Source organism: Podarcis raffonei, chromosome 9 (genome assembly GCF_027172205.1).
Source record: "Podarcis raffonei isolate rPodRaf1 chromosome 9, rPodRaf1.pri, whole genome shotgun sequence".
NCBI classification, from domain to species: Eukaryota; Metazoa; Chordata; class Lepidosauria; order Squamata; family Lacertidae; genus Podarcis; species Podarcis raffonei.
In genome coordinates this window covers 19,366,506-19,394,127 of record NC_070610.1, presented here as the reverse complement: position 1 = coordinate 19,394,127, position 27,622 = coordinate 19,366,506, and the positions used below count along the sequence as shown (strand labels likewise).

The 27,622-nt window shown below is 44.3% G+C and overlaps 2 protein-coding genes across 2 annotated transcripts in view; one reads left to right on the top strand and one right to left on the bottom strand.

Moving 5' to 3' along the window:
- Positions 1-12,082, bottom strand: part of SEL1L3 (SEL1L family member 3) — a 47,991-nt gene extending 35,909 nt beyond the window's left edge. The window contains exons 1-6 of the mRNA XM_053403282.1: positions 11,887-12,082; positions 9,810-10,377; positions 6,665-6,791; positions 3,685-3,806; positions 1,295-1,410; positions 429-484 (exon numbers count right to left, since the gene is read on the bottom strand). Coding sequence (XP_053259257.1) covers positions 429-484; positions 1,295-1,410; positions 3,685-3,806; positions 6,665-6,791; positions 9,810-10,377; positions 11,887-11,961 — 1,064 coding nt within the window. The 5' untranslated portion in view covers positions 11,962-12,082. The remainder of the gene's footprint in view (positions 1-428; positions 485-1,294; positions 1,411-3,684; positions 3,807-6,664; positions 6,792-9,809; positions 10,378-11,886) is intronic.
- Positions 12,083-21,103: 9,021 nt separating this feature from the next.
- On the top strand, positions 21,104-27,397 carry SMIM20 (small integral membrane protein 20). Its single transcript, XM_053402872.1, has 3 exons — positions 21,104-21,276; positions 26,050-26,106; positions 27,100-27,397. The coding sequence occupies exons 1-3, from the start codon at positions 21,168-21,170 to the stop codon at positions 27,135-27,137; spliced, it is 204 nt and encodes a 67-aa protein (XP_053258847.1). The 5' UTR covers positions 21,104-21,167; the 3' UTR covers positions 27,138-27,397.
- The last annotated feature ends 225 nt before the right edge of the window (positions 27,398-27,622 follow it).

Sequence of the window (27,622 nt, the reverse complement as noted above, 5' to 3'; positions counted from 1 at the left end):
CGCTTTTTTAAATTAAATCTGGAAAGGTGCCTTTAATAATAATAATAATAATAATAATAATAATAATAATAATAATAATAATATATTTATACCCCGCACACCTGGATGGGTTTCCCCAGCCACTCTGGGCAGCTTTCAACAGAGCATTCAAAACAGAATAAAACTTCAAACATTAAAAACTTCCCTAAACAGGGCTGCCTTCAGATGTCTTCTAAAAGTCAGATAGTTGTTCATTTCCTTGACATCTGATGGGAGGGCGCTCCACGGGGCGGGAAGAAATGATTAACAATAGGACCCACAAAGGAGAGGAGGAGATTTTGTTTTTATGTTGTATGTTGGATATGTGATTGTAAAATTTTAATCTTTTTTTAAAAAAGAAAGAAAAGAATACACACTACTTGTTAGAATGGAGGGCAAGTTAGTCTTACATAAAAGTTTGATGCTGATGAATTTTCAGATTCTTTCCAACACTGGTAATTTCTATCTAAAACAAAAATAAATTGAATTTTAGTTTTGAAAACATACATGTGAACCAATGGAAAATAGGTTTATTTCATCACGGCTTGTAAAATGCAACGAATTCTTGCCAGGATGGTCAGCTGAACCACAAGAATTCACTGTCTTTATATATGGATGAACCTAAGGGCTGGAAAAAAAGCGTAAAGCTGAAGGCAGACCTAATATAAGATCGGGGTAAGAGCCAAGTCAGTCTTCAGTCACCAAACCAGCCCAGCACAGCAGGAATTTCCCCCACTTGGCTGATTGGCTGTTGCCATTTGGATTTTGCCGGCCGCGTAGCAAATCGTCACAACTTGTAAGGTTGCGGATAGGCTCTGGTTCGGGTGATAGGGATGGGAGAGCGGTCTCGCCATCCCTATGTGAAGGGTATTCCATTAAAGGAATCCTGAGAGAGGGTTGTGCCCGTGCCTGAGTCCAGGGGGGCATCTGGGTGGTGAACATAGTCTGTTCCCGGCTTTTCGTCTTCCCAGGTCCCCTGGGTCAGCGCTGCCTGCAAGGGTGCAGGGAGCTAGTCGAACCAGAGCCTATGCAACCACTCACTCTCTGTAATCAATAAAGCTGTGGCCTAAATTCTGCCAAAAACCAAAACTAAAATTTGAGTCATTTGTGAATTTATTTAGCGGGGAGGTCTCTGGGTCTGGACATGCAAATATGTTGATTGTCCTTACAATTCTGACAAGGCTATTTGCGCATCTCCATTCACAGCCGCTTGCAACCCCTAAACACATTCTCCTCATGCTCAGCTACGAGAGAGCAGCTGAGGCGACATAGATACCTGCCCGCCGCTAACGGAGAGATCAAGTCGAAGCCACTGCTTCAGAGGAAGGCTAAAGGTAGTCTTCACCGCCACATCTCCCCCTTTGAGAAGATGCATCTGGATATGAACGTCACCTGAAAAACAAATCCCAGGGCAAGAACCTTGTCAGTTATGCGAAGGCCGCAAATATATTGACTTGATCGATCAAGTTTACACCTGCTTTGCTTCCACAATGTCAAAGTCACTGAGTGTTTCCAGAATATTCATTGGGTCTAAAACTGCCTAGGGTCAGTTCACACAAGGTGGTCCCTACATAACTGCCTCAGGAAAGAACAGGGTTCATACAAAAGATAATTTCAGTGACATGGTACTTTTGCATCGGTTGTACACACACGCAACTGGCTGCCATTTTTGAGCAGCTACAGTTGTGTGCTTTGGGGTGGCCACACAGAGGCCGCTTACAAGAGTGAGCTTCTTCTTTCTATAGCTTTTATTAATTTTTTTCTAATTTACATTTCAAGATATTCATTTAGACAACCTTACATCAATGACTTCCGTTCTTCCCTTTCCATGGTTCATTTTGCAAACCATACATCCCTGCGTATTTTACATGAACTAAACCATTCGGTAATCCATTATTACACCATCAAATCTTATTTATGCTGTTAAAGTTATCTTAATGCTACCAGCGTTTTTAAATGTACACAATTTCCACCCAACTAATCAGTAAACATTTTTCAGTCTTGTGTGCTTTGGGGTGCCCGCACAAAGGCTACCGACAAGAGTGAGTTTCTTCACACAAAGGATGCCTTGGCATGAGCTCAGTGGCAACAACACACACTTCTGTGAAGACTGCCTGGAGAGCACCTCACAGGCAAAATGTCCCAAAGACACTGATTAAGCACCTGATAAAAGTTGCCTAGCTGAGTGTTTCTGCATATCTATATTGCAGTCCTGTATCAGTTTTATACCTCTTTAATGTCATGATTCCCCACCCAGCAAAGAATTTTAGCTTGGTAAAAATTCTATTAAAGATCTGTTGCTATCCTTCACAAAATTAGGCTTCCCAGAGAATAGGATCCTAACTTAAGTGTAGAGCAGTGGTTCTCAACATTTTTTTTGGCCATGCCCCACCTAAACATCTCTAAAATCCTGGCGCCTCCCCCCTCCCCCATGACATATAATTCTTATTATTCAAAAAGTGAACTCCAATTCATGTGGAGGAAGCCTAGGTAAAGGTAAATGGACCCCTGACCATTAGGTCCAGTCGTGGCCGACTCTGGGGTTGTGGCACTCATCTCGCATTATTGGTCGAGGGAGCCAGTGTACAGCTTCCGGGTCATGTGGCCAGCATGACTGAGCCGCTTCTGGCGAACCAGAGCAGTGCACAGAAACACTGTTTACCTTCCCACCGGAGCGGTACCTATTTATCTACTTGCACTTTGACGTGCTTTCAAACTGCTAGGTTGGCAGGAGCAGGGACCGAGCAACGGGAGCTCACCCTGTGGCGGGGATTCGAACCACTGACCTTCTGATCGGCAAGCCCTAGGTTTAACCCACAGCGCCACCCGCGTGCCTGGAGGAAGCCTAAAAGGCCATTAACTGTTAATAACTTATTCTCAAATTGCCCCCCTTAAGAATCAAATTGCCCCCCTGTGGGGTGTGTGCCCTACGTTGGGAACCATGGGTCTAGAGGCTAGTTGTAGCAAAAGTAGGACGCGGGCTCTCCTTTGACAGTGCAGGCTTCCTCCTTTGTGTGTTTTGACTAAAGCAGTACAGTGGTACCTCGGGTTAAGTACTTAATTCGTTCCAGAGGTCCGTTCTTAACCTGAAGCATCACTTTAGCTAATGTGGCCTCCCGCTGCCGCCACGCCGCCGGAGCACGATTTCTGTTCTCATCCTGAAGCAAAGTTCTTAACCCGAGGTACTATTTCTGGGTTAGCGGAGTCTGTAACCTGAAGCGTATGTAACCTGAAGCGTATGTAAGCCGAGGTACCATTGTACTTGAATATTCACCCAGCCATTGCCAGTTCAATCTCCCTAGTCTGTATAATACAAGAGCCTTGAGTTTTCCATTCTCTGCGTTAGTGTAAGCGCTCGGAGGGGCAGGGAGACCATAGAATCAAATGCCTCTTTTGCACATACTTCTTCCCCGCCCACATACAATCCTATAGCCCTCTTTGCTCCCTTTTCCATCCATTTGACTGCCTTTCTTTGAAGGCTACGGAGGATTTTGAATAATGATGTGAATTAAATTTACTTGAGAGAAGGCATTACAAATTAAACTTGGTTGCTGCTTTGGGTTGCCTTGAACAAGAGAAAGTGACATCTCATTATTATTATTATTATTATTATTATTATTATTATTATTATTATTATTTCTGTCTGGAGCCCCCCCCCCAACTTACCTTCATTTGTTAGAAACACAGCAGGAGTACTGTACATTTCCTCAGAATCAATGAAATACAGTATTCCACACAGTGGTTTTTTGCAGTAACGGAGTAAATAAAGCCAGACTGAAAAAGTAAAGCTGTACAAACAAAAAAATCTGATGAGAAACAGAATATTGGCAACAAAGACAACTTTAACATTATTCAGGTCATTGGTCTTCGGTGTGGAAATAGCACAATTTTATGCTGGCAAGTAAGGGGGGGGGCGGAAGTGGAGCCACTTTAGACAACCCCTATTAAAGTAGTATATGTATGTTGTTTTTTAGTTGTTTAGTCGTGTCCGGCTCTTCGTGCCCCCATGGACCAGAGCACGCCAGGCACTCCTGTCTTCCACTGCCTCCTGCAGTTTGGTCAAAAACTCATGAGCTTTGAGAACACTGTCCAACCATCTCGTCCTCTGCCGTCCCCTTCTCCTTGTGCCCTCCATCTTTCCCAACATCAGGGTCTTTTCCAGGGAGTCTTCTCTTCTCATGAGGTGGCCAAAGTATTGGAGCCTCAGCTTCAGGATTTGTCCTTCCACTCACACCTGTTCCGTTTTACCGTATGTCTGTTTCAGCAGCGATACCGTCAAAGTTAATTTTTGTAAGGTCGCGAATTTAAGCCGCGCTTTAACTTTTCATAGTCGGAATTTGGAAAAAAAGAGTGTGGCTTATATCTGGGCCAATACAGTATTTTAAAGCAGATTTCAACTGCAACTATTTCCCACTTATTCATGTATACATACTCACATGTATATATACATAGACACACTTTGGCTTTGTTCATTTTCAATTTGTAACAGCATTAAAGTAAAAACAAAACAAATAAACAGATTAACACACAGGCTATAGGTTATGCCAAAACACAAAATCTTGACTCATGAAGATTAGAACACTCTTACAGAACACTTGCTCAATTATGTCTGGGTGGGTCAAAATTTTCCCGCTGAATTTTTAAGGACTTTTAAAAAAAATATATTCCTGCCCCTTAATGCCAAACTGACTGTTTCTCTCTCCTTTTGTCAGGAGGTGATTGGGGATGGAGGAAATCTCAAACTGGGCAGATTTATCACTGTGGTCCAATGAGGAAGAAGTGTGTTTCAACATCCTTCACCACTCAGCGATGCCTTCCTGAGGGGCAATTCCTTTTCAGAGTCCAGCATCGTCATCGGTCCATGAGACTGAGCAAGTCCTGCAAATGTGTCGCAGGGCAAATAAAGGTGCAGCTTGTAGAGATTGCAGGAAGGAAAGAATGTACACAAAAAGCTACAGGGCACAGTAGTGTAAATATCCGGTACCTTTCAGAATACAGAATTTGATAGCTATGGTAGTTGGTTGTGTTTTTTTTAAGCGTTTGCTTAATGTGTTGGACTACCCTCAAAATTCCATACCTGCCTCAATAGCAACTCCCAGGGGTGCATTTAACACTGACGATTGGCTCTGCAATTCACTGGCTATCTTTGCATCCTGCTTGTGAGCTTGCCAGAGTCAGACCACTCTTGGAAGCAAAATGCTGGGCTGGAAGAATCTTTGGTCTGGGCGTCCAGCAAGGCCATTTATTCTTATGAATTACACTTTCGGGCCAATATTTAGCCGCACACTAAAACTTTCACATGCGGGCGAAAGGTTTTGGGTACAATATACAGCTTTCATCATGGGAGAAGTTATGGAAAGAGGATTTGAAATGTACAGCATGTTGCACATTGAAAGAAGATTATATGAAAATGATGTACCGTTGGCACTTAACTCCCAGTAAGTTAGCAAAAATGTATATCTGTTGGAAATGTAAGGAAAAAGAAGGCACCTTTTATCATATGTGGTGGACATGTAAGGTAACAAAAACATTCTGGGAAATGATATATAATGAATTGAAAAAAATGTTTAAAATAACCTTTACAAAAAAGCCAGAAGCTTTTCTTTTAGGAATTTTAAGTGCTGAAATCTGAAGGGAACAGAAAAGATTGTTTATGTATGTGATCAGGGCTGTGCGGATGATATTAGCCCAGAGATGGAAAGAAGACAAAGTCCCTATGAGAGAAGAATGGCAAATCAAGTTTATGGGCTATGCTGAAATGGCAAAAATGACCGGAAGAATCAGAAATCAGGAAGACCAGAACTTTAATAAGGAATGGGGGAAATTCATAACTTATCTTAAAAACCATTGTAAACAGTTAAATTCATTAGTGGGATTGGAATAACCCTCATAGTGCAATGAGAACTATGGATGTAATGGAGATATAAAAATTTTGGATTATTACAAAAGATGCAGTAGGAAAGGTTTAACACAGGCTTCCTCAACTTCGGCCCTCCAGATGTTTTGAGACTACAATTCCCATCACCCCAACCACTCGTCCTGATACCTAGGGATCATGGGAGTTGTAGGTCAAAAACATCTGGAGGGCGGAGGCTGAGGAAGCCTGGTTTAACACTAAGGGGAGAGGTCCGTGGGATTTGTGTTTTTATATAATATCTTGTGGTGTGAGTGTAAATTTTTATATGGAAAATCAAATAAATAAATTTGAAAAGAAGAAGAAACTTTCACATGCTACACACTCAAGTACAGTATTAAGATAGTACTACTGTTGATATGTTTGGCAGTCCGGGGTCCTTTGGAGGAAGATCTGAGGTAAAAATCTAATAAATGATTAAAAGAAATTAAAAGCTTTCTATCAGTTGAATATCTATAACTACACGCCCATGTGTCTCACAAGCTCCACCAGGAGGTAGTATCAGGAACGTAACGTACAAAACCTGGAGGGAACTGACTGAAGTTTCCTCAGGGGAGGCGAACTGCATAAACGAACCCACAGCACCCATATAATTTATGACATTTTCCGTGACAAAATAGGATTCCGACAAACAGAAAGGCAGCCAGAAGAGGGAGACAGCTGGAAGGAAAAGAATGCAAGCTTTAAAAGAGCAAAGGCAGTTATTTTTTAGGACATTTTTAATTTTCTTACTTTGGGTAACCGTTCTGGCGCTTTCTGATTATTTCAAGCTCTCTGTTCTCAAATTTCTGAAACTTCTTCACAATTCCCGTCATCTCTCCACCAGAGGCGTATGGAAAGCTGAGGATCTCAACGACATCTGCAAAATGCAATCATTCTTAATGTGCCAGGAACTGCAAATAGCTGGGAGTTGTAGTCGAAAAGATCGGGAGGGCACCAGGTTGAGGAAGCCTATATGTCCTATTGTCATAGGTAAAGGGTAAAGGGGACCCCTGACCATTAGGTCCAGTCGTGGCTGACTCTGGGGTTGAGGCGCTCATCTCGCTTTATTGGCCGAGGGAGCCGGTGTACAGCTTGCGGGTCATGTGGCCAGCATGACTAAGCCGCTTCTGGCGAACCAGAGCAGTGCACAGAAACACCGTTTACCTTCCCGCCAGAGTGGTACCTATTTATCTACTTGCACTTTGACGTGCTTTCGAACTGCTAGGTTGGCAGGAGCAGGGACCAACTCCTATTCTATGCCAGTGCATAGCTGAACACTTAACTTTGCAACACGGGACAGAGGTTATAATTGAACTGCTTTGTAAATAATGGAGGTTAGGGTGAGACTATCTTAACATCTCCCTAGTTTATAATAAGTTACAATATTGGAAAAGATTATTTAGCAGGTGGTGCGTGAGATTTCTGGCTGCTATTTAAGACTGTGGCAATTGCGTGTGCTGCGTACTTTGAGATTACAAACTGGGACAAAAATGAACAGCAGCTTGCCTTCGTCCTATGCATGTTTGCTCAGAATTAAGTTCCACCGAGTTCAGTGTCTCAGATGATTTCCCAAATAATACACCAGTAAAAAAGGTAAAGGACCCCTGACAGTTAAGTCCAGTCGCAAACAACTCTGGTGTTGCGGTGCTCATCTCGCTTTACAGGCCAAGTGAGCCAACGTTTGTCCGCAGACAGTTTATCTGGGTCACGTGGCCAGCATGACTAAGCCGCTTCTGGTGAAACAAGAGCAGCGCACGGAAACACCGTTTACCTTCCTGCCAGAGCGGTACCTACTTATCTACTTCCACTTTGATGTGCTTTCAAACTGCTAGGTTGGCAGGAGCTGGGACCGAACAATGGGAGCTCACTCCGTCGCAGGGATTCGAACTGCCGACCTTCCGATTGGCAATCCCAAGGCTCAGTGATTTACACCACAGTGCCACCCGCATCCCAATACACCAGTAAGGTAAAAGGTAAAGGGACCCCTGACCATTAGGTCCAGTTGTGGCCGACTCTGGGGTTGCGGCGCTCATCTCACTTTATTGGCCAAGGGAGCCGGCATACAGCTTCCAGGTCATGTGGCCAGCAGGACTAAGCCGCTTCTGGCGAACCAGAGCAGCGCACGGAAATGCCGTTTACCTTCCTGCCAGAGCGGTACCTATTTATCTACTTGCATTGGCATGCTTTCGAACTGCTAGATTGGCAGGAGCAGGGACCGAGCAACGGGAGCTTACCCCGTCGCGGGGATTCGAACCGCCGACCTTCTGATCAGCAAGTCCTAGGCTCTGTGGTTTAGACCACAGCGCCACCCGCGCCGCAGTATCTGGACCTTATTAAAATAACTGTTCTGGCAATGAAGTACTGAGGGTGAGGGCAACAATGGCTGGACCATCGCAAAGCAGCAATGCCAACTGATTCAGAACATTGCACTGGTGGAATGATGTGGATGGGCCTTTGTAAGCCTTCTTTGCTACCTACAAAACAGTATAATTGCACTAAATTGTTGCATGGCACAGCGCTGGGCAGGGGAGAGCCACATCAGATAATCCCACATTGCATTACAATTATATAATTCAACATTGTTCATAAATCTTTGCTAATGAGATCACGCATGGCAGGCAGTTTAATAGGTTTGGCACCATGAGTTCAGCTTGGAACTTCACTGCAGGTGAGTTTTATGCACCATTGCAGTCACATTATCTACAAGATCTAGGTTCCAATGTGAATTTTTGTTCTTGGTAGTGTTTACAAGTAGAGATGCACGAGATATCATTCTGCTGTTTGCACACCAGGGTTTGTTCATGGTTCTTCTTGTCCTGCCACTTTCTCCCAGGAAAGCCCCCCTGTTTACAGCTGAATCAGAACAAATGTCAATTGGTTTTTCCCAACATTTGTTCTGATTCAGCGGGAAACTGTGGGTTTTCCTGGGAAAGCGGCAAGACAAGCAAAAAACCTCTTGGAAGCAGGAAAACTCTTGAACCTGTGCTTTCGAGTGTGGAGAAATGACACAGCTGCTTTCATATCCCTCTTACAGAGCCAGCCAGGGTGAAGTTCCTTTTAATTCTGGCTGCAGTTTCAAAACAAGTCAGGTTTTGAAACCAAGGTCTGATCCTAGCTTGCTCAAACAAACAATCATCTAAATAACCCACAGTTCCTTGAGTCCGGATGTTAACAGAGAACAGTGGTTTGTTTAAAAATGGAAATGAATGGCCCGTTGACTAATATACAATTTCTATGATATTGCAAGTGGGAGTTTAGTCACGTACATGCCCTCGGCTTTAACCATTTCATGTGGGCAGGAGCGATGCCTTCAGAAAACTGAGAAGGAGGAAGATCAGATACAGACATACCTTGGGAGTCAAACAGAATCAATTCCGGAAGTCTGTTCGACTTCCAAAATGTTCAACTTCCAAGGCGCATCTTCTGATTGGCTGAAGGAAGCTCCTGCAGCCAATCAGAAGCCACAGAAGCCCGGCCGGATGTTCAGCTTCCAAAAGAACGTTTGAAAACCGGAACAATCACTTTGGTTTTCAATCATTCGGAAGCCAAAATGCTTGGCAACTAAGCCGTTCAAAAACCAAGGTACGACTGTACTCAGTTAGGGCAATCTGTCGTCTTTCAACTCAGAGGCTTTCAAATGTCCCATCCCTCTAAGAAAAGCAGTAAAAAAAGGCTCTCAAAATGCTCAGTTAAGGACCTTTGCAACAACATCAGCCAGTAGACAATTCTTCTCCATAAGTTCTCTCCTCGTACGCTTGAAAAATCCACACGCAAAATGTCAATTGAGTCCAGGCTGCAGATTTCAAAGATGCACCACCAGGTGAGCTGAGCACCTTGCTAGTTGCAAATTCATTCACACAATGTGAAAAATTCACACAATAAGAAAAATACTTACCATTCTCATGGGGACACCAACGCATTATGTTTGCCTGCAGCCTCCAGGTATATTCCAAGCTCCATTTCATACACACTTGGTGTTCTTTGTAGGGACGTTCGAAAGGCGGAACAGATTCCAGCAAAGTGTAGTCCTTTGCAATTGCCTGCAAGTAGCCTTCCTTTCGTTTGCCACGGGGGATCTCTCTTTGTTTGTGAATAATCCATGCATATAGTATCACTGTGTGTACGATGACGGAGCGCCTGATGAAATAGTCATCTCTGAAAATCATGCTGTTTGGAAATTTCAAGTTCACGGTTCTGTTTCTAGTGGTGTGGAGATATTTGTCATTCTCCCACCTCTCCTTATAGACAGACACACCAGTTCTGAATTCCAGCGACGCTATGGCTTCTATAGTAACAGTGCAAGGTTCTGAGCATAAATAGTCGACAGAGATTTCAGTATCGTTGAGAACTCTTTTGTTCAAAACATTCAAATGAATGAAATCTTCGTAAAATACATCAGGTTTGGGCTGAGGAGTGACAGGTGTTGTCAGCAATGTGTCCTTTCCAAAAGATGGCACACTTTTCTAAGGGGGGAAAAAGATGCCATATGTTAACTTATTTAATATTTAAGGGCAACTGATGCAAAAGTGAGCTCTAATTATCTTCATTAAGATGTTCCTCACTTAGAATTTTTGCAGAGGTGTAAACCAAATGGTTACAATGGTACCTCTGGTTACGAACAGGATCCGTTCCGGAGCCCCATTCGCACCATGAGCAGAATGCACCCTGCGTCTGCGTGTCTGCGCGGGTCGTGATTTGCCGCTTCTGCGCATGCGCGTGACGTCATTTTGAGAGTAACCCTTTCCGGTACGGGACGCAACCTGAAAAGATTTATCCTGAAGCAAACGTAACAAGAGGCATGATTGTATTTGATGTTGGGGAAGATGGAGGGCACAAGGAGAAGGGGACAACAGAGGACAAGATGGTTGGACAGTGTTCTCGAAGCTACGAACATGAGTTTAACCAAATTGCGGGAGGCAGTGGAAGACAGGAGTGCCTGGCGTGCTCTGGTCCATGGGGGCACGAAGAGTCGGACACAACTAAACAACAACAACAACTATATTGCTGTCCTATGGCTTTTGGGAGGAAATGTACAACAAAATGTTGGTTTCAAAAAGGAGGAGGAGGAGAGGAGGAAGAAGAAGAAGAAGAAGAAATATGCACAACTTGCAGACTTAACATATAGAATAAGAGAACAAGAAGAACATACGTTCAGAGAAGATTGAAAAACGTTTATTGAATATATAGGAAATAATTGTGTGCAGCTGAAACCGCTGGCAGCATTAAGATAAATTCAACAGTGTAAATAAGTTTTGATGGGTGCAATAATGGAATACTAAATGGTATAGTTTTTCTAAAACATGTAGGGATTTCTGATATGCAGTGCTTTTCTTTCTTTAAAAAATGTTTAGGGGTACTCTCATTTCCCTACTCATATTGAAATACAGTGGTACCTCGGGTTAAGTACTTAATTCATTCTGGAGGTCCGTTCTTAACCTGAAACTGTTCTTAACCTGAAGCACCACTTTAGCTAATCGGGCCTCCCGCTGCCGCCGCACCGCTAAAGCACAATTTCTGTTCTCATCCTGAAGCAAAGTTCTTAACCTGAAGCACTATTTCTGGGTTAGCGGAGTCTGTAACCTGAAGCATCTGTAACCTGAAGCGTATGTAACCTGAGGTACCACTGTACTGCCCCTCAATGAAGCCAAACTTAGATCCACAAAATATTTAGGGGTATGCGTCGCCCCCCCCCCAGAAAAAAGGCACTGATATGTAAAATGAACCATGGAAAGAGAAGAAAGGAAGTCATGGACATTTTAAGGATGTAAAATGAGTATTTTAGAATGTAAAACAGAACATGTAATAAAAATTAATATAGTAGAAGAAGAAGGAGGAGGAGGAGGAGGAGAAGAAGAAGTGAAGTGGGCGCCAGGCACCCCAAACCGATGGCACAACAACTTTGCCCCCCTCTCCCCCAGGCGAGCACCCACCTGCCCACCCCACGCGGCAGCAGACCCGTGGAACCAACTCACCAGCAGCAGCCAGAGGAGGCAGAGGCAGCCGGCAGCTGCCCGGAGGCGCACGGTGCGCCCCACGGCGCTCTCCATGGCTGCGCCCGCTTCTCCTCCCTCTCTTCCTCGGGGGTGACTTGGCCGAGCCGGGACACCCTGTCCCGGAGCGAGATGGGTGTGTGGCTGTGTTTGCGACACGGATCCGGCTTCCTGGCCGGCGATGCCTCCGGCTTGGAGGAGGAAGCAGGAGGAGCCAGCCGGGCGCGGCAGGTGCGCGCCACGACGGCGAAAGGAAAACCCCGATGGTGCCTCTGAGCGCGTGCAGAGGATTTTTTTTCCCGGGCGGCTGCAACCAGCTGTCAAGGGGCGACCGAGAATCGCTGCTAACTGGGCAGGGGACCCGAGGGTCATCTAGTCCAACCCCGCGCAACGCAGGACTCTCAACTAGATCAGACATGGCAGGTGGCTTGGAGCAAACTCTTTCGGGCTGAGGTCCCTTCGCGCACCCCCCATAAAATATTACAGGGGGCTGCCCCCCCTCCGAGTGCCATTCAAATAGTGTGTCTTGTGATCGATTATGGGGGGCGGGACTTACCTGCTTCCCCCCCCCCCATATTTTAATTCAAATTGGCACCCCTGGTAGGTGGCCACCACCTCTCCTTCCATTGTACTAATGGGTTAGGTCCCTCCTCCCAAACAAAGAACTCCCTGAGACATTAAAGCACCCCTGTGACAAACCGATAAAGGTTTTTCTGTGCCTCCTGTATTACTGTCGCGAAATAAAATCTGTCCAGTCCTGGAATTGCAGAGGGTTGGACTAGATGACCCCTGAAGTCCCTTCTAAAGCAAAGGGTGTTGGTACGCCGATGGCAGCCCTTTTCTTTATTCATCTAAGCAAAGACGCACGGAGACATTTAACAGAAAGCTGAGCATCCTTAAGACCCACTGGGCTGCCTCTCCCCCAGTGAGTGTGCAAAGGATGGTGTGCGGAAGGTTAAAGATGCCTCTGCCAGCCATTCGGAGTTTAAGTTTTGAGAGGTCCAGATGAAGATGCTGAACCCCGAAGAGCTACAAAGGAGGGTTGTGGCTTTTCAGTGCTCAAACACCATGCTTTGGGGTGCAGAAAAGTCCCAGATCTGGCACCTTCACCGGCAAGAATGTTAAAGGTAAAGGTAAAGGGACCCCTGACCATTAGGTCCAGTCGTGACCGACTCTGGGGTTGCGGCGCTCATCTCGCTTTATTGGCCGAGGGAGCCGGCACACAGCTTCCGGGTCATGTGGCCAGCATGACTAAGCCGCTTCTGGCAAACCAGAGCAGCGCACGGAAACGGCATTTACCTTCCCGCTGGAGTGGTACCTATTTATCTACTTGCACTTTGACGTGCTTTCAAACTGCTAGGTTGGCAGGAGCAGGGACCGAGCAACGGGAGCTCACCCCTTCACAGGGATTTGAACCGTCGACCTTCTGATCGGCAAGTCCTAGGCTCTGTGGTTTAACCCACAGCGCCACCCGCGTCCCTAACAAGAATGTTACTCACCCCAAAATGGAAAGAAGCAGAAGTCCCAGCAAAGAATGGACACAAAAACTTATGGAATATGCAGAAATGGCAAAACTTACCAGTACCCGAAGAATAAGAAATCAAGATAACAAACTTTTTATAAAAGAATGGAAATGGTTTATTGAATATTTACAGATTGTAAACAGATAAAAACATTGGCAGGGTTATTGTAATAACCTGCAGCTTCATAAGATGAAAGAAGATGAATAAATGAGAAAAATAAGTTAATTTGGATATGCAGAAGATATTAAAAATAAATTTAAGGAACCTCAGAAAGAGGGGGAAGGAAGTCAAATTTGAAATGTAAAAATGATTGGAAAATCAGTGAAATGTATAAACCTGAAAAGTATAAATAAATATTTAAATAATTAAAAAATGGGATCTGGCACCTTCACTTGAGGGGTCTCATGTAGCGGGGCTGGGAAAGGCAGCTGTTGCCAGTCAGAATAGACAGTGCTGGTATAGATGGAGCAACAGGGTGACTCAGTGATGGCCAAACCAGAGAGGTGCTTGAAAATAGTAAAGGTAAAGGGACCCCTCACCATTAGGTCCAGTCGTGACCGACTCTGGGGTTGCGGCGCTCATCTCGCTTTATTGGCCGAGGGAGTCGGCGTACAGCTTCCGGGTCATGTGGCCAGCATGACTGAGCCGCTTCTGGCGAACCAAAGCAGCACACGGAAATGCTGTTTACCTTCCTGCCAGAGCGGTACCTATTTATCTACTTGCACTTTGACGTGCTTTCGAACTGCTAGGTTGGCAGGAGCAGGGACCGAGCAACGGGAGCTCACCCCTTCACAGGGATTCGAATTGCCGACCTTCTGATCGGCAAGTCCTAGGCTCTGTGGTTTAACCCACAGCGCCACCCGCGTCCGTGCTTGAAAATAAGGCACCTTATAAAGAGAGAGTTGGGATATATGTGCACATCGTGAAGTTGCAGCAGGACCCCAGCCAGAGCACCTTAAGGATGTTGTATAAGAGCCCTTAGGCTTCACAATCCATTTGTTTCCAGGGTTAACCTGCATGGATATGTTTCCTAGCCAAAGGAGAGGTTTTGTTTGCTAAGGACCTCCAGTCACAACCTGCAACTCTTTATTGAGGTGCAAGCTTGTCTGTGAGAAAATCCGGAATGGGAACACAATTTAAAACAGGGAGATAGTTATGCAGTGTGTTGTGAACTATTTCCTTGTGTGATGCTCTTCTCCCCCCCCCCCAGGTGCAAACCACATTTTAAACATCACTCACATCTACAGATGTCTTCAAGATCCAGATCAAAGCCCCTCCCAACTCTACAATTCTGTGATTCTATGACTATTGTTCCATAAGAAAACAACAGAACGTCAGTCCTTCTATTAAGGGCCAGGTTAGACACAATGGGACGTGGGTAGTGCTGTGGGTTAAACCACAGAGCCTAGGACTTGCTGATCAGAAGGTCGGTGGTTCGAATCCCTGCGACGGGGTGAGCTCCTGTTGCTCAGTCCCAGATCCTGCCAACCTAGCAGTTCAAAAGCACATCAAAGTGCAAGTAGATAAATAGGTACTGCTTCGGCGGGAAGGTAAACGGCATTTCTGTTTCTGCTCTGGTTTGCCAGAAGTAGCTTAGTCATGCCAGCCACATGACCCGGAAGCTGCACGCCGGCTCCCTCGGCCAATAAAGCGAGATGAGCTCCGCAACCCCAGAGTCGGCCACGACTGGACCTAATGGTCACTTTACCTTTACCTAGACACAATGCAAGAGATTTGGAGTTTGGATTTGGTATCCCGCTCTATCAATACCCGAAGGAGTTTCAAAGCGGCTAACATTCTCCTTTCCCTTCCTCCCCCACAACAAACACTCTGTGAGGTGAGTGGGGCTGAGAGACTTCAGAGAAGTGTGACTGGCCCAAGGTCACCCAGCAGCTGCATGTGGAGGAGCGGAGACGCGAACCTGGTTCCCCAGATTATGAAACTACCGCTCTTAACCACTACACCACACTGGCTTGTAAAGAGGAGGAAAGATAATTAGCAGCAGGACTACAGGGAGGTGTTTGTAACCTTTCCCTGCAATGTTTTTCCTGTTTAAATCATCACACAGAGAGATAGAAACCATATGAGCAACTACTGTATATGTTTTCCCCTGCAAGGCAAATAGCAGCATTTAATTAAGGGAAACAGTGCAGAGGGGTTAAAGCCCGCCATGGGCTCCTTAGTGAACCCTCTGTTGTGGTTTTTTCTTTTTAATTAAAAGCAGGAGATCTTGTTCAAGCACTACAAGTCTGATTTAGCTGTAAGTGTAAAGAATAATGTGCCATATTTGGTAGTATTTTCTGGATTTTCCTCTGTTTAGATTTGTCATCAAACTGAAGACAAGTGTCAAGCTAAAGTAGAAAATGCTTTTTTAAAAAAAGAATCGCTCCCTTTCATGTGATGGGAAGTAGTAAAAGAGAAAAGATTTTCCCCTTGAAAAGATTTTATCCAGCCTCAGCTGACTTTATTAGAGGCTTGAACCGGTTGAGCAGGAAACAAAACCCTATTCCACCGCAGGAGCGGTCTTCTCATATTCTTGGCTCTATGCCCTTCAAGCAGCGCCCCCCACCATGCTGCAAAAACAACCAATGTTGCAATTGTGCACCCTAAAATGTGCATTGCCATTATCCCCCCTTCCCCACATTTAATATAGTAAAATTGAAAATGGGGGAGATAGCATAGAACAGTGACTTGTCAAAGTGTGTTCTGGCATACGCTGGGGTTCTGAAATATACTCGGAGTCGAGAGTGGATTTCATGCTCTTTATTCAGCTCAAGTAGTGAGGAATGGAAGTTCCCCCAGAATGTCTGCTTTATATACATTATTTACACGATGGGCCCCACGTGATTGGCTAATTCCGGGATTCTCCTGTAAGCCAATCAGGTCGCGGATTCACTTCCACCTGAAGCTGGATTGGGTGGCTCCTGTGGACCAATCAGACTGCTGCATTCTGAATCCTATTGTTCTAGGACCAATCAGACTGCTGCATTTTGGATCTTATTCACCTCAGTACATAACACCTAGAACAATTTCAGTTAGATATGCCGTAGAATGTCCCTGGGACAGGTGAAGCTGCTGATCCCTTATTTTCAAATCTGAAAGTTGACAGCTATGCCCCAGAGGAAACCTACTGGTCTTTCCTTTCCCCCTTTTCTTGGCTCAGAGGGTGCTCCCACCCCAAAAAGCAAACAAACACGTGCTTGCTGTTTCAGAAATGGTTTTCCGTTGAGGACAGTGCCATTAGTTTTAGCAAGTTTTAGCAAGCTTCTCCTGCAAGGATTTATTTATCAAGGTGCTGGGAAAACTGTGTGATCATTCTGGTTTGTTTGGACAGAAGAGACTGCAGGATCAGGCCAGAGGCCATTCAACGCAAAACAGCAGCTTCCCCTCCCAGGGGAGCAGCAAGCATTTATTTGCTCAGGGCGGAGAGCTGCTCCAACCTGTTGCCGTAGCTTTCTACGAAAGGCTGAAAGAGTGAGGAGAGTCAGCACAAGGGACACTTATGCACCGATTGTGGGGAGCCTGGCTGGATGTGCCCTTCAGAAATGTGCGCCCAGGGCAAATTTTGTTGTTGTTTAGTCGTTTAGTTGTGTCCGACTCTTCGTGACCCCATGGACCAGAGCACGCCAGGCACTCCTGTCTTCCACTGCCTCCCACAGTTTGGTCAAACTCATGCTGGTAGCTTCGAGAACACTGTCCAACCATCTTGTCCTCTGTCGTCGCCTTCTCAATTCAATTCAAAATCCTTTATTAGGCATAGCACACCACACACTATCAAACAAACATCATATACAGACTGTACAAAACACGGGCTCAACGAACACAATTTATCCCAGTCCTATTCTTAACTCCAAGAAATAAATCGATGTGCATAAATAATATAATACAACACAGCAACATCACCTACCATTAAAAACCACTAAGTCTCTTTATCATGGCCCATTCTTTCTTCATGGACAGCACTCAAAAATTCAGCCACTATCAAAGTAACTTGATCATCGCTGTCCGCCAGCAGGTCCTGAACAGTTGGTTGTGTAAAAATCTGTCTATTAAATTTTAGGGCCTCAAATAATTGTCCTCTGGCATAACTGCCAAAATCACAGGAGAAGAATATATGCTCCAGAGTATCAGGTTCCTGTTTTCCGCACCTGCAGAGACGCTCTGATTCTGGGATAGCTAAGTATCTTCCTCTCACTACCACCGAGGGAAACATGTTAAATCTGGCCAACATAAACAGCCTACACGATTCATGTTTCTTCAGATTTGTCATGTATCCCTTTTGGAAACCTCTACACAAAGGGAGATTTAAGTGGATAGGAGAGCAGGTGCTGTGCTTTGCAACCTCAAGCATGGCGAGAACACTTTTTTCTGTGAGGGTCTTCCTGATAATTTCCCATATATCTTTGGGATCAGAGATTTCAAAATCAGTTAGAGTGAGCCCTATCGAATCCAGTTTTCTCCTACAAATCAATGATAGATTGTAGATTGCACTATCACTTAAAAGATCGTAAAGTAGAGAATTAGGGGATAGGGCTCTATAATGGAGGAAGATCCAATATTTCAAGGTCCTCAGCCATGCTCTTACTGATAAAGGCAATATTCCCAGCTCACAACATATTGTTTCATATTTTACAGAGTTTGCAAGTCCTAATAATGACCTCAGAAGGGATGCGTGAAATTTATCCAACCTCTTGAGGTCACCTGAAATCCACACTGGTGTGCCGTATAAAAGTTGGGCACAAAGTTTCATGTCAATCACTTGCAATACAGCTGGAATAAATCTCCTACTGGAGAAAAAAAATAGGATTTAATATGGTGGGCTGTCACTTTGGCCTTAACTATTGCAGCACATATATGTGTATTCCAATTCATATTATTTTTGAATGTGATTCCCAGATAACTGAAGTGCTTAACTTCCTGTATTAGATGTCCATTAATTATACAGCCTTTTGGGTTCCCTCTCTTTCTGAATTGCATAATCTTTGTCTTATCATAATTAATTTTGAGATTATTGAGAGAGCAGTAGTTTGAGAAACTCTTAAATAATTTTTTTAAACCCAAAACAGATAGTGAAATAATTACAGCATCATCTGCATATAGTAATAAAAGGAGTGGGCTATTGTTTAAATAGCCTGCTTCTTGGGAGAAGGGCAATGACAGGCCTAGACAGCATCTTGAGAAGTAGAGACGTCACCTTACCAACAAAGGTCCGTATAGTTAAAGCCATGGTTTTCCCAGTAGTGATGTATGGAAGTGAGAGCTGGACCATAAAGAAGGCTGATCGCCGAAGAATTGATGCTTTTGAATTATGGTGCTGGAGAAGACTCTTGAGAGTCCCATGGACTGCAAGAAGATCAAACGCATCCATTCTTAATGAAATCAGCCCTGAGTGCTCACTGGAAGGACAGATCGTGAAGCTGAGGCTCCAGTACTTTGGCCACCTCATGAGAAGAGAAGACTCCCTGGAGAAGACACTGATGCTGGGAAAGATGGAGGGCACAAGGAGAAGGGGGCGACAGAGGATGAGATGGTTGGATAGTGTTTTCGAGGTTACCAGCATGAGTTTGACCAAACTGCGGGAGGTAGTGGAGGACAGGGGTGCCTGGCGTTCTCTGGTCCATGGTGTCACGAAGAGTCGGACACGACTAAACGACTAAACAACAACAACAATTGTTTAAATAAGGAGTATGAGTGGTTGCGTTTTGAAGAAATAATGGTAGGTCAGATAAAAATAGATTAAATAGGGTAGGGGCCAAGATACAGCCTTGCCTAACTCCTCGATTATTCAGAATAGGACCTGCAAGTCTACCCTCTTTTCATACTTTAACATATATTTGGTTATTAGAATGTAAACTTTGAATCAGTGTAAGTAGATATGGGTCGATACCAAGGTGTTCTAGTTTAGTCCATAGTTTGTTGCGGTCGACCGAATCAAAGGCACTTTTTAAATCCACAAATGCCACAAAGAGTTTTCGTTTATTTCTCATGACATATTTATCCACAAGATGACTTAACACTAGACACTGGTCAAGAGTTGACGAGCCTGCCTTAAAACCAGCCTGCTCTTTACCAGGTAGACCTTTTGTCAGCATCCATTCTTCCAATTTAATAAGCAGAGATTTGGCATAGATTTTACTTATGCATGGTAACAAACTTATAGGCCTGTAATTCTCTTGGCAATTCCTATCACCTTTTTTAAAGATCGGTACCACTATTGAGTTGTTCCACGACTTAGGTACAAGGGCTGAGTGATAGATAGAATTAAAAAGCGGCACAAGTTTAATGGCCCACCATTCTACATCTAATCTCAACAGGTCTATTGGAATGCCATCCATACCAGGTGATTTCCCTTGCTTAAACGAAAAAATTATCCTTTTCATCTCCTCAACAGTAACTTGAAATTGTGTGGTTTTTGCCAGAGAAAATTTAAAATTTCGAGAACACTGTCCAACCATCTCGTCCTCTGTCGTCCCCTTCTCCTTGTGCCCTCCAGCTTTCCCAACATCAGGGTCTTTTCCAGGGAGTCTTCTCTTCTCATGAGGTGGCCAAAGTATTGGAGCCTCAGCTTCACGATCTGTCCTTCCAGTGAGCACTCAGGGCTGATTTCCTTCAGAATGGAGAGGTTGGATCTTCTTGCCATCCATGGGACTCTCAAGAGTCTCCTCCAGCACCATAATTCAAAAGCATCAATTCTTCGGTGATCAGCCTTCTTTACGGTCCAGCTCTCACTTCCATACATCACTACTGGGAAAACCATAGCTTTAACTATACAGTGGTACCTCGGGTTAAGTACTTAATTCGTTCCTGAGGTCTGTTCTTAACCTGAAACTGTTCTTAACCTGAAGACCACTTTAGCTAATGGGGCCTCCTGGTGCTGCCGCTGCGCATGAGCACGATTTCTGTTCCCATCCTGAAGCAAAGTTCTTAACCTGAAGCACTATTTCTGGGTTAGCAGAGTCTGTAACCTGAAGCGTATGTAACCTGAAGCGTATGTAACCCCAGGTACCACTGTACGGACCTTTGTTGGTAAGGTGATATCTCTGCTTATTAAGATGCTGTCTAGGTTTGCCATCGCCTTTCTCCCAAGGAGCAGTCGTCTTTTAATTTCGTGACTGCTGTCACCATCTGCAGTGATCATGGAGCCCAAGAAAGTAAAATCTCTCACTGCCTCCATTTCTTCCCCTTCTATTTGCCAGGAGGTGATGGGACCAGTGGCCATGATCTTCGTTTTTTTGATGTTGAGCTTCAAACCATATTTTGCGCTCTCCTCTTTCACCCTCCTTAAAAGGTTCTTTAATTCCTCCTCACTTTTTGCCATCAAGGTTGTGTCATCTGCATATCTGAGGTTGTTGATATTTCTTCCGGCAATCTTGGGATTCATCCAGGGCAAATTTACTAATATGCATTTGGGAAGATGCCACCAATTTTTTTTAGCTCCTCCTCTGGAAATCTCCCAAGTTGCATCCCCCCAAAAAAGAAGAATTTCCAAGCTCCCCTGTGATTAGAATCGTTGCAGGAGAGACCTGCAAGCTAAGGCAACTTCAGGCGGCAAGTCTGCACGTCGTTTCGCGGACTTGGGTTGTTTCCGTCCTCCGCCGCCAGGGGGCAGTCAAGGGAACTCGTTGCTCCTCTGTTCCGAGTGAGTCCGCTCTTCGCTCTTCGTCACCCGGAAGCGGAAGTAGTTTCCACCGAGGGCGGAAGGGGAGACAGAAGTGGTGCTGGGCTCCGCTTCCTCTCCTCATGGCTCGCGTGCCGCGCACGCTGCTGATCTTCGGCGGCTTCGTGGCCGTGCTGGGGGCGGCCTTCTACCCCATCTACTTTCGGCCCCTGATGCACCTCGAGGAGTACAGTAAGTCGAGCGGGGAGCGCGTTCTGCGCATGCGCGGCCTCTTGCCGCTTGGCCGGAGCCCCGCCCCTGTTCGAATATCGAAGGAATGGCAAGCGGCCGTTGGCTGCGCGCGCAGCTTTCCCTCAGAGCGGCCTTTTCATGCCTACCTCTCCCGCTCTCCGCTTTACCTGACGCGGGAGCGAAGCCGCACGTGTGAACCCGAGATCGAGGGTCTTGTCACGGACCCGGGTGCAAGGAAGAGTTAGATGACGAGCCGCTTTGAGCGATAGGAAGGGAACTTCGGAACTCCCTGCCTCTTGAGAAATCAGGCAGGCGCCTTCGCTGTCTTTTTTTTTTTTAAGGCGCCTGCTGACAAGAATTCTTATTATAGAAAAGCCTATCCAGGTGCTCAGAAAGCTGAGGGGATGTTTGATCCTTAAAAAAAAAAAAGTATTTCTGCTTTTGTAGGTTTTTAAAGTAGGGTTGTAGATTTTCCCCTTCAGTAAGAAATAATAATAATAATAAAGTAGGGTTGAGATTTCCCCCCTCAGTGAATAATAATAATAATAAAAGTAGGATTGTAGATTCCCCCCCTCAATATAGTAATAATAATGATATTAAAAAGTAGGGTTGTAGATTTCCTCTCTCGATATATAATAATAATAATAATAATAATAATAATAATAATAATGTAGGGTTGTAATAATAACAACATAATATAATAATAATAATTGCTATTATTATTATTTCAGTGAATCTACTCCGTCTACGATTTAGTCAAACACAGCTCTGTGACTTTGCTACCTTTTTGTTTCAATCAGTGGAAAGCATTATTATTTCCATTATTTCAGTGGAAACACACACACACACACCGGGTGTTGTAGAGGATAGAACACCACACATGGATTTGTGTTTTTTGGGGTTGGGTATTTGGCTGCCCTGAGTTACAGTGGAAATCAGCTTCTTGGGGGGAGGCAAGTGAGATGGTCCCCAAAACAGCCTATAAGGCTTTTTTCTTCCTTAAAAAAAAAATCCTTATGCTTCTGAACACAGTGAATGGGCGTCTCTAGTACGTACTATAATTGCTTGATCGTAAAAAAACCAAACCCCAGTATCCTAGATGAATTATGTCATAAACCTACTTCTGAGTAAATTCTATAATGAAAAGAGCATCACCCTGTATAGGATGTTGATGGTTCAAGTGTCATGTTCGCTATCACCTAAGATACAACTTCAAATCTCAATTTAGTGGACCAAAGGTGCTAATACCCTAAGGTTCATTCACATATGAAACTCGTCACTTTAACTGCAGTCGTTAAAAAATGAGGGAGAATCGTCACCCCCTTTCCAATACATGCAAATGTAGTGCAATGCTTGTGCATTCCTTGTACATGAAAGTGGGCATGTTCCTCCCAATAATTGATGGGGATGTGGGAGCAATCCAAATTAATGTTGAAACAATTTTTTTTAAAAAATCCTTCCAGTAGCACCTTAGAGACCAACTAAGTTTGTTATTGGTATGAGCTTTCGTGTGCGCATGCCAATAACAAACTTAGTTGCTCTCTAAGGTGCTACTGGAAGGAATTTCTTTATTTTATTTTGTTTTGACTATGGCAGACCAACACGGCTACCTACCTGTAACTCAAATTACCGTATTTTCGCTCTATGAGACGCACACGACCATAAGACACACCTAGTTTTTAGGGGAGGAAAACAAGAAATAAGAAAGCAACGCAAAGCCTCCTGAGCGAAGAGGGAGCGCTCCTCCCTCTTCGCTCAGGAGCCTTTGCGGGGCTATCCCTGAAGCCAAGAGAGCAAGTGGGATCAGTGCGCACTGATCCCTCTTGCCATCCTGGCTTCAGCGAAAGCAAGCCTCCTGGCTTTCCCCCCACCTTCCGCAAGAGCTGCACACTCTTTAAAGGGAGCGCGGCTCTTGGGGGCTTTTCTTGGAGGTGGGGGAAGGGACAGAGCCACACGCTCTGTCCCTTCCCCCACCTCCCGCAAAAGCCAGGGATAGCTGCGCAAAGCCTCTGCAGGGCAGCGGGATGAAGGTGCAGCGGCTCCCTCTTGCTGTTCTGGCTGTTCTATAGCCGCACAACTTACATTCTTTTTAGGAGGGAAAAGGTGTGTCTTATAGAGCGAAAAATACGGTAATGCTATTCCTTTTGAAGGAGGGGACACTCGTCTCCGTGGCTGGCATGCAGGCACATTGCACACAGTATTTCCATGGGGTGTTCTGCTAGGACCGTTTTGGTTTGTGCAGCTGGGACTGTTGTGTTCAGGAGCTGATTCTCATATATGAAATACACAAACAGGAGCAGAAGCATACTCATCATACCATGCTCTCTATATATGAGTGGGGAGAAGGTATTTCAATCCTTCGGCATCACAAACCGAATCATAGCTGTCAACTTTTCCCTTTTCTTGCGAGAAATCCTATTCGGAATAAGGGAATTTCCAAAAAGGGAAATGTTGACAGCTATGAACCGAATATGATTTGTGAGTTTTTGTTCTCTAATTCTAATCCATGATGATTAAAATGTGTAGTTCAGCTCTGGAAGTAATTTTATTAAAAATAAAATGGGCAAATTGCACAGGCAGTGCTTTCTATTATAAAGCCAGCAGAGGGAGCATTGACTAATGCAGCCTGATGCCAGAGCCTCAGTATACTTGTACTGTAGAAATGAATGGTACATATAATACCGTCCTGACTCTCTTCCTTGCTCCCTAAAGAAAGAAGGCATGCATTGGAAAGATGGTGAGAAGGAATAATAAGTACAGTAATACGAGGATGTATTTCCGACAGTGGTTCAGAACCTTTAGCATTGTATCTGACGGAAGAATGTTACACTTCCTACTGTGAATATTCCTTTCTGTTACAAACAGAGTCAGATGATTAATTGTTAAAGATAAGCAAAGCAGTAATAGTACACAGTTCAGGCTCTTTGGCCCATTTTTTCCTTTTACTTTGTTATCTGATTTAAAAATATTTTCCCAGCATTTTCTTTTACTATGGTGCTAATGTTTCTTGCCCACAAATCCAGTATTTGTAGGTGCTTAAACCAGTAATTCTCAAGCTTCGTGCTGCAATAAATACCTTAAGTCAGGGGTCAGCAACCTTTTTCAGCCGTGGGCCGTTCCACCATCCCTCAGACCCTGTGGTAGGCTGGACTATATTTGGGGGGGGGGGAATGAACAAATTCCTCTGCCCCACAAATAACTCAGAGATGCATTTTACATAAAAGCACACATTCTACTCATGTAAAAACACCAGGCGGGCCCCACAAATAACACAGAGATGCATTTTAAATAAAAGGACACATTCTACTCATGTAAAAACACACTGATTCCCGGACCGTTCGCATGCCGGATTGAGAAGGTGATTGGGCCGCATCCTGCCCCCGGGCCTTAGGTTGCCTACCCCTGCCTTAAGTAATGAAAGATACATGTGGGACCAAAATACTTACTTATAATAGGAGGCTGCATCCTTTAACAACTTACTGCTCTGCCCTTATCTTATAACAGATTGAGGTTGAATCCTGACAAGACAGAAGTACTGTTTTGGGGGGACAGGGAGCGGGCTGGTGTGGAGGATTCCCTGGTCCTGAATGGGGTAACTGTGCCCCTGAAGGACCAGGTGCGCAGCCTGGGAGTCATTTTGGACTCACAGCTGTCCATGGAGGCGCAGGTTAACTCTGTGTCCAGGGCAGCTGTCTACCAACTCCACTTGGTACGCAGGCTGAGACCCTACCTGCCTGCGGATTGTCTCGCCAGAGTGGTGCATGCTCTAGTTATCTCACGCTTGGACTACTGCAACGCGCTCTACGTGGGGCTACCTTTGAAGGTGACCCGGAAACTGCAATTAATCCAGAATGCGGCAGCTAGATTGGTGACTGGGAGCGGCCGCCGGGACCACATAACACCGGTTCTGAGAGATCTGCATTGGCTCCCAGTACGTTTCCAAGCACGATTCAAAGTGTTGGTGCTGACCTTTAAAGCCCTAAACGGCCTCGGTCCTGTATACCTGAAGAAGCGTCTCCACCCCCATCATTCAGCCCGGACACTGAGATCCAGCGCCGAGGGCCTTCTGGCGGTTCCCTCATTGCGAGAAGTGAGGCTACAGGGAACCAGACAGAGGGCCTTCTCCGTAGTGGCGCCCGCCCTGTGGAACGCCCTCCCATCAGATGTCAAAGAGATAAATAATTACCTGACATTCAGAAGACATCTTAAGGCAGCCCTGTTCAGGGAAGTTTTTAATATGTAACGCTGTACTGTTTTTAATACTGATTGGGAGCCGCCCAGAGTGGCTGGGGAAACTCAGCCAGATGGGCGGGGTATAAATAGTAAATAATAATAATAATAATTATTATTATTATTATTATTATTATTATTATTATTATTATTATTATTATATTATCTCTCTCTCACCAGCTTCATTGGTTTAAAGTTATTCTACTGTGTCTGCCTGTGCGATAGGATTATTCCGTTACCCTGAACATGAAGCAGAATTACATGCCTTCAGAGGAGGCACATCTAAAACTTGTGGGGACTCTATACAGTAGACCAGGCTCTCCGCTGCAGATGGTTGCCCTTCATCTTGTGCGGGATGAGGAGGAAGGGAATGGAAGAGCTGGGCGAGGGGCAGTTGTGGGTCAGAAAAGTGCCTCATATATTCTTTTAGAGATAGAGATTAGGGCAGATGGGTATTTTGAGCAGGCTGGTGTCCATCATTTTCTTCCCACACTAAGGGATAAATGTACTTTCTTATCTACTGTAATGTTTTGTGTTTACCAGAAAAGGAGCAAGCAATAAATCGAGCTGGTGTTATACAAGAAGATGTTCAGCCTACAGGTATATCTCTAAACGCTTAGTTGAGCTGTGCTTATGTAAATTATGTATATCTTAATACTGTATTCCAATTCCAAAGAAGTTGACATGCAAAGGAGTTAATTTAGGAATTCATCCAAATGACCTTTAGTACGTTTCTAAAACGATTACTTAGACAAGTACAAGGTGAGCCTGTTTCATACAAAAAAAGATGCAACTGGATATGAATGCTTCAGTACAAAGTATGAATGCTGTGATTCAAATAAAAGGGCATCTGTATGTGTTTTTCACTCTGTTTCACCTTTCGGCTACAAGCAGAGGTTATTGTACAAAGATTGGACCATAGCTTTTAAGTATTTTGGTGAGAAGCAGAGTTATTGATATACACAGATCCCCTTCATACAAGGTCCAGAACATTGTATTCTGTACTAATATAGTCATATGCCTGTGCAAGAAATTCTGTAAGAAATTACCTTTGATCTCAGAAGAACTGTTGAAAATACTGTTCTATCTTTCTTTCATATAATTCTGGTAATAGTCACTTTATCTATTTGAATGAGTAATATTCCAACTGGTGTTCTCAATTGCAATAACTCAGTCAAAAATATCCCTTTCTCGAGCAAGATGATCAAAATGTTCAAATTATTCAGATGAGCCAATTATTGTGACTCATTTCAGTCTGCATTCATGCCTGATTTTGGCACAGAAAAAGTTTTGTTTGCCCTGATGGATGACTTGCATTAGGAGAAACATGGGGTGTTTCTCCTGTTGATTCTCCTTGAGCTCTCAGTGATGTGATAACATCTGTATGCTGTCCTATGCATGTGGGACCAAGAAGATCACATTCCATATTTCAGAATCTCTTCAGACATGGTCCTTGTCCAGTTGTTCAAGATATGTAATGTACTCACATGTATAACTTCATTTAGAGAAGCTAGGTTGTAGAAAATACATACATTTATTGACATTACAGCAGCCTTCTAAAATGCTTTTTTATCTCTCCTGTTTTATCCAAAGGATTAAAAGTATGGTCTGATCCATTTGGAAGAAAGTAAGGACTTCTTTGGGTAGGATCTCACCAACGAATGTATTTTCCCTTTTTCCATCAGTGATGCTTCTGGTTCTTTGAGTCAACCAAGATCAGGCAAAAAAAGAACTCCACACGTGGAATTGTTTTATAATATCACTTTAAATAAAGAGCAGTAGCAGCTGTTGGCTCTCAAGAGATAAAGCCCACTTTTTCCCCAGTGATGTAGTAGGAAACGCTGCACTGAATGTTTTCTATTAAGCAAATGGAATTACTGCCTTTTTCTTCATTGCTTTGGTGAATGTAGTGTAGACATTACCAGAGTAGATTATGGAACTAATGAGGTGTGAGAGAGTTTTAAATTATGTACATTGATTGTAACATTTGGATTGAACTAAACTGTAGTACTGTAGTTCAGTTTTCATGGATTTTGTTGTTGTTAAGAGAAAAACTCAATTTCAGATAACTTATTAATGTGTAATCTCGCTGTTCAAAAGTAAAGATTTGGATTCA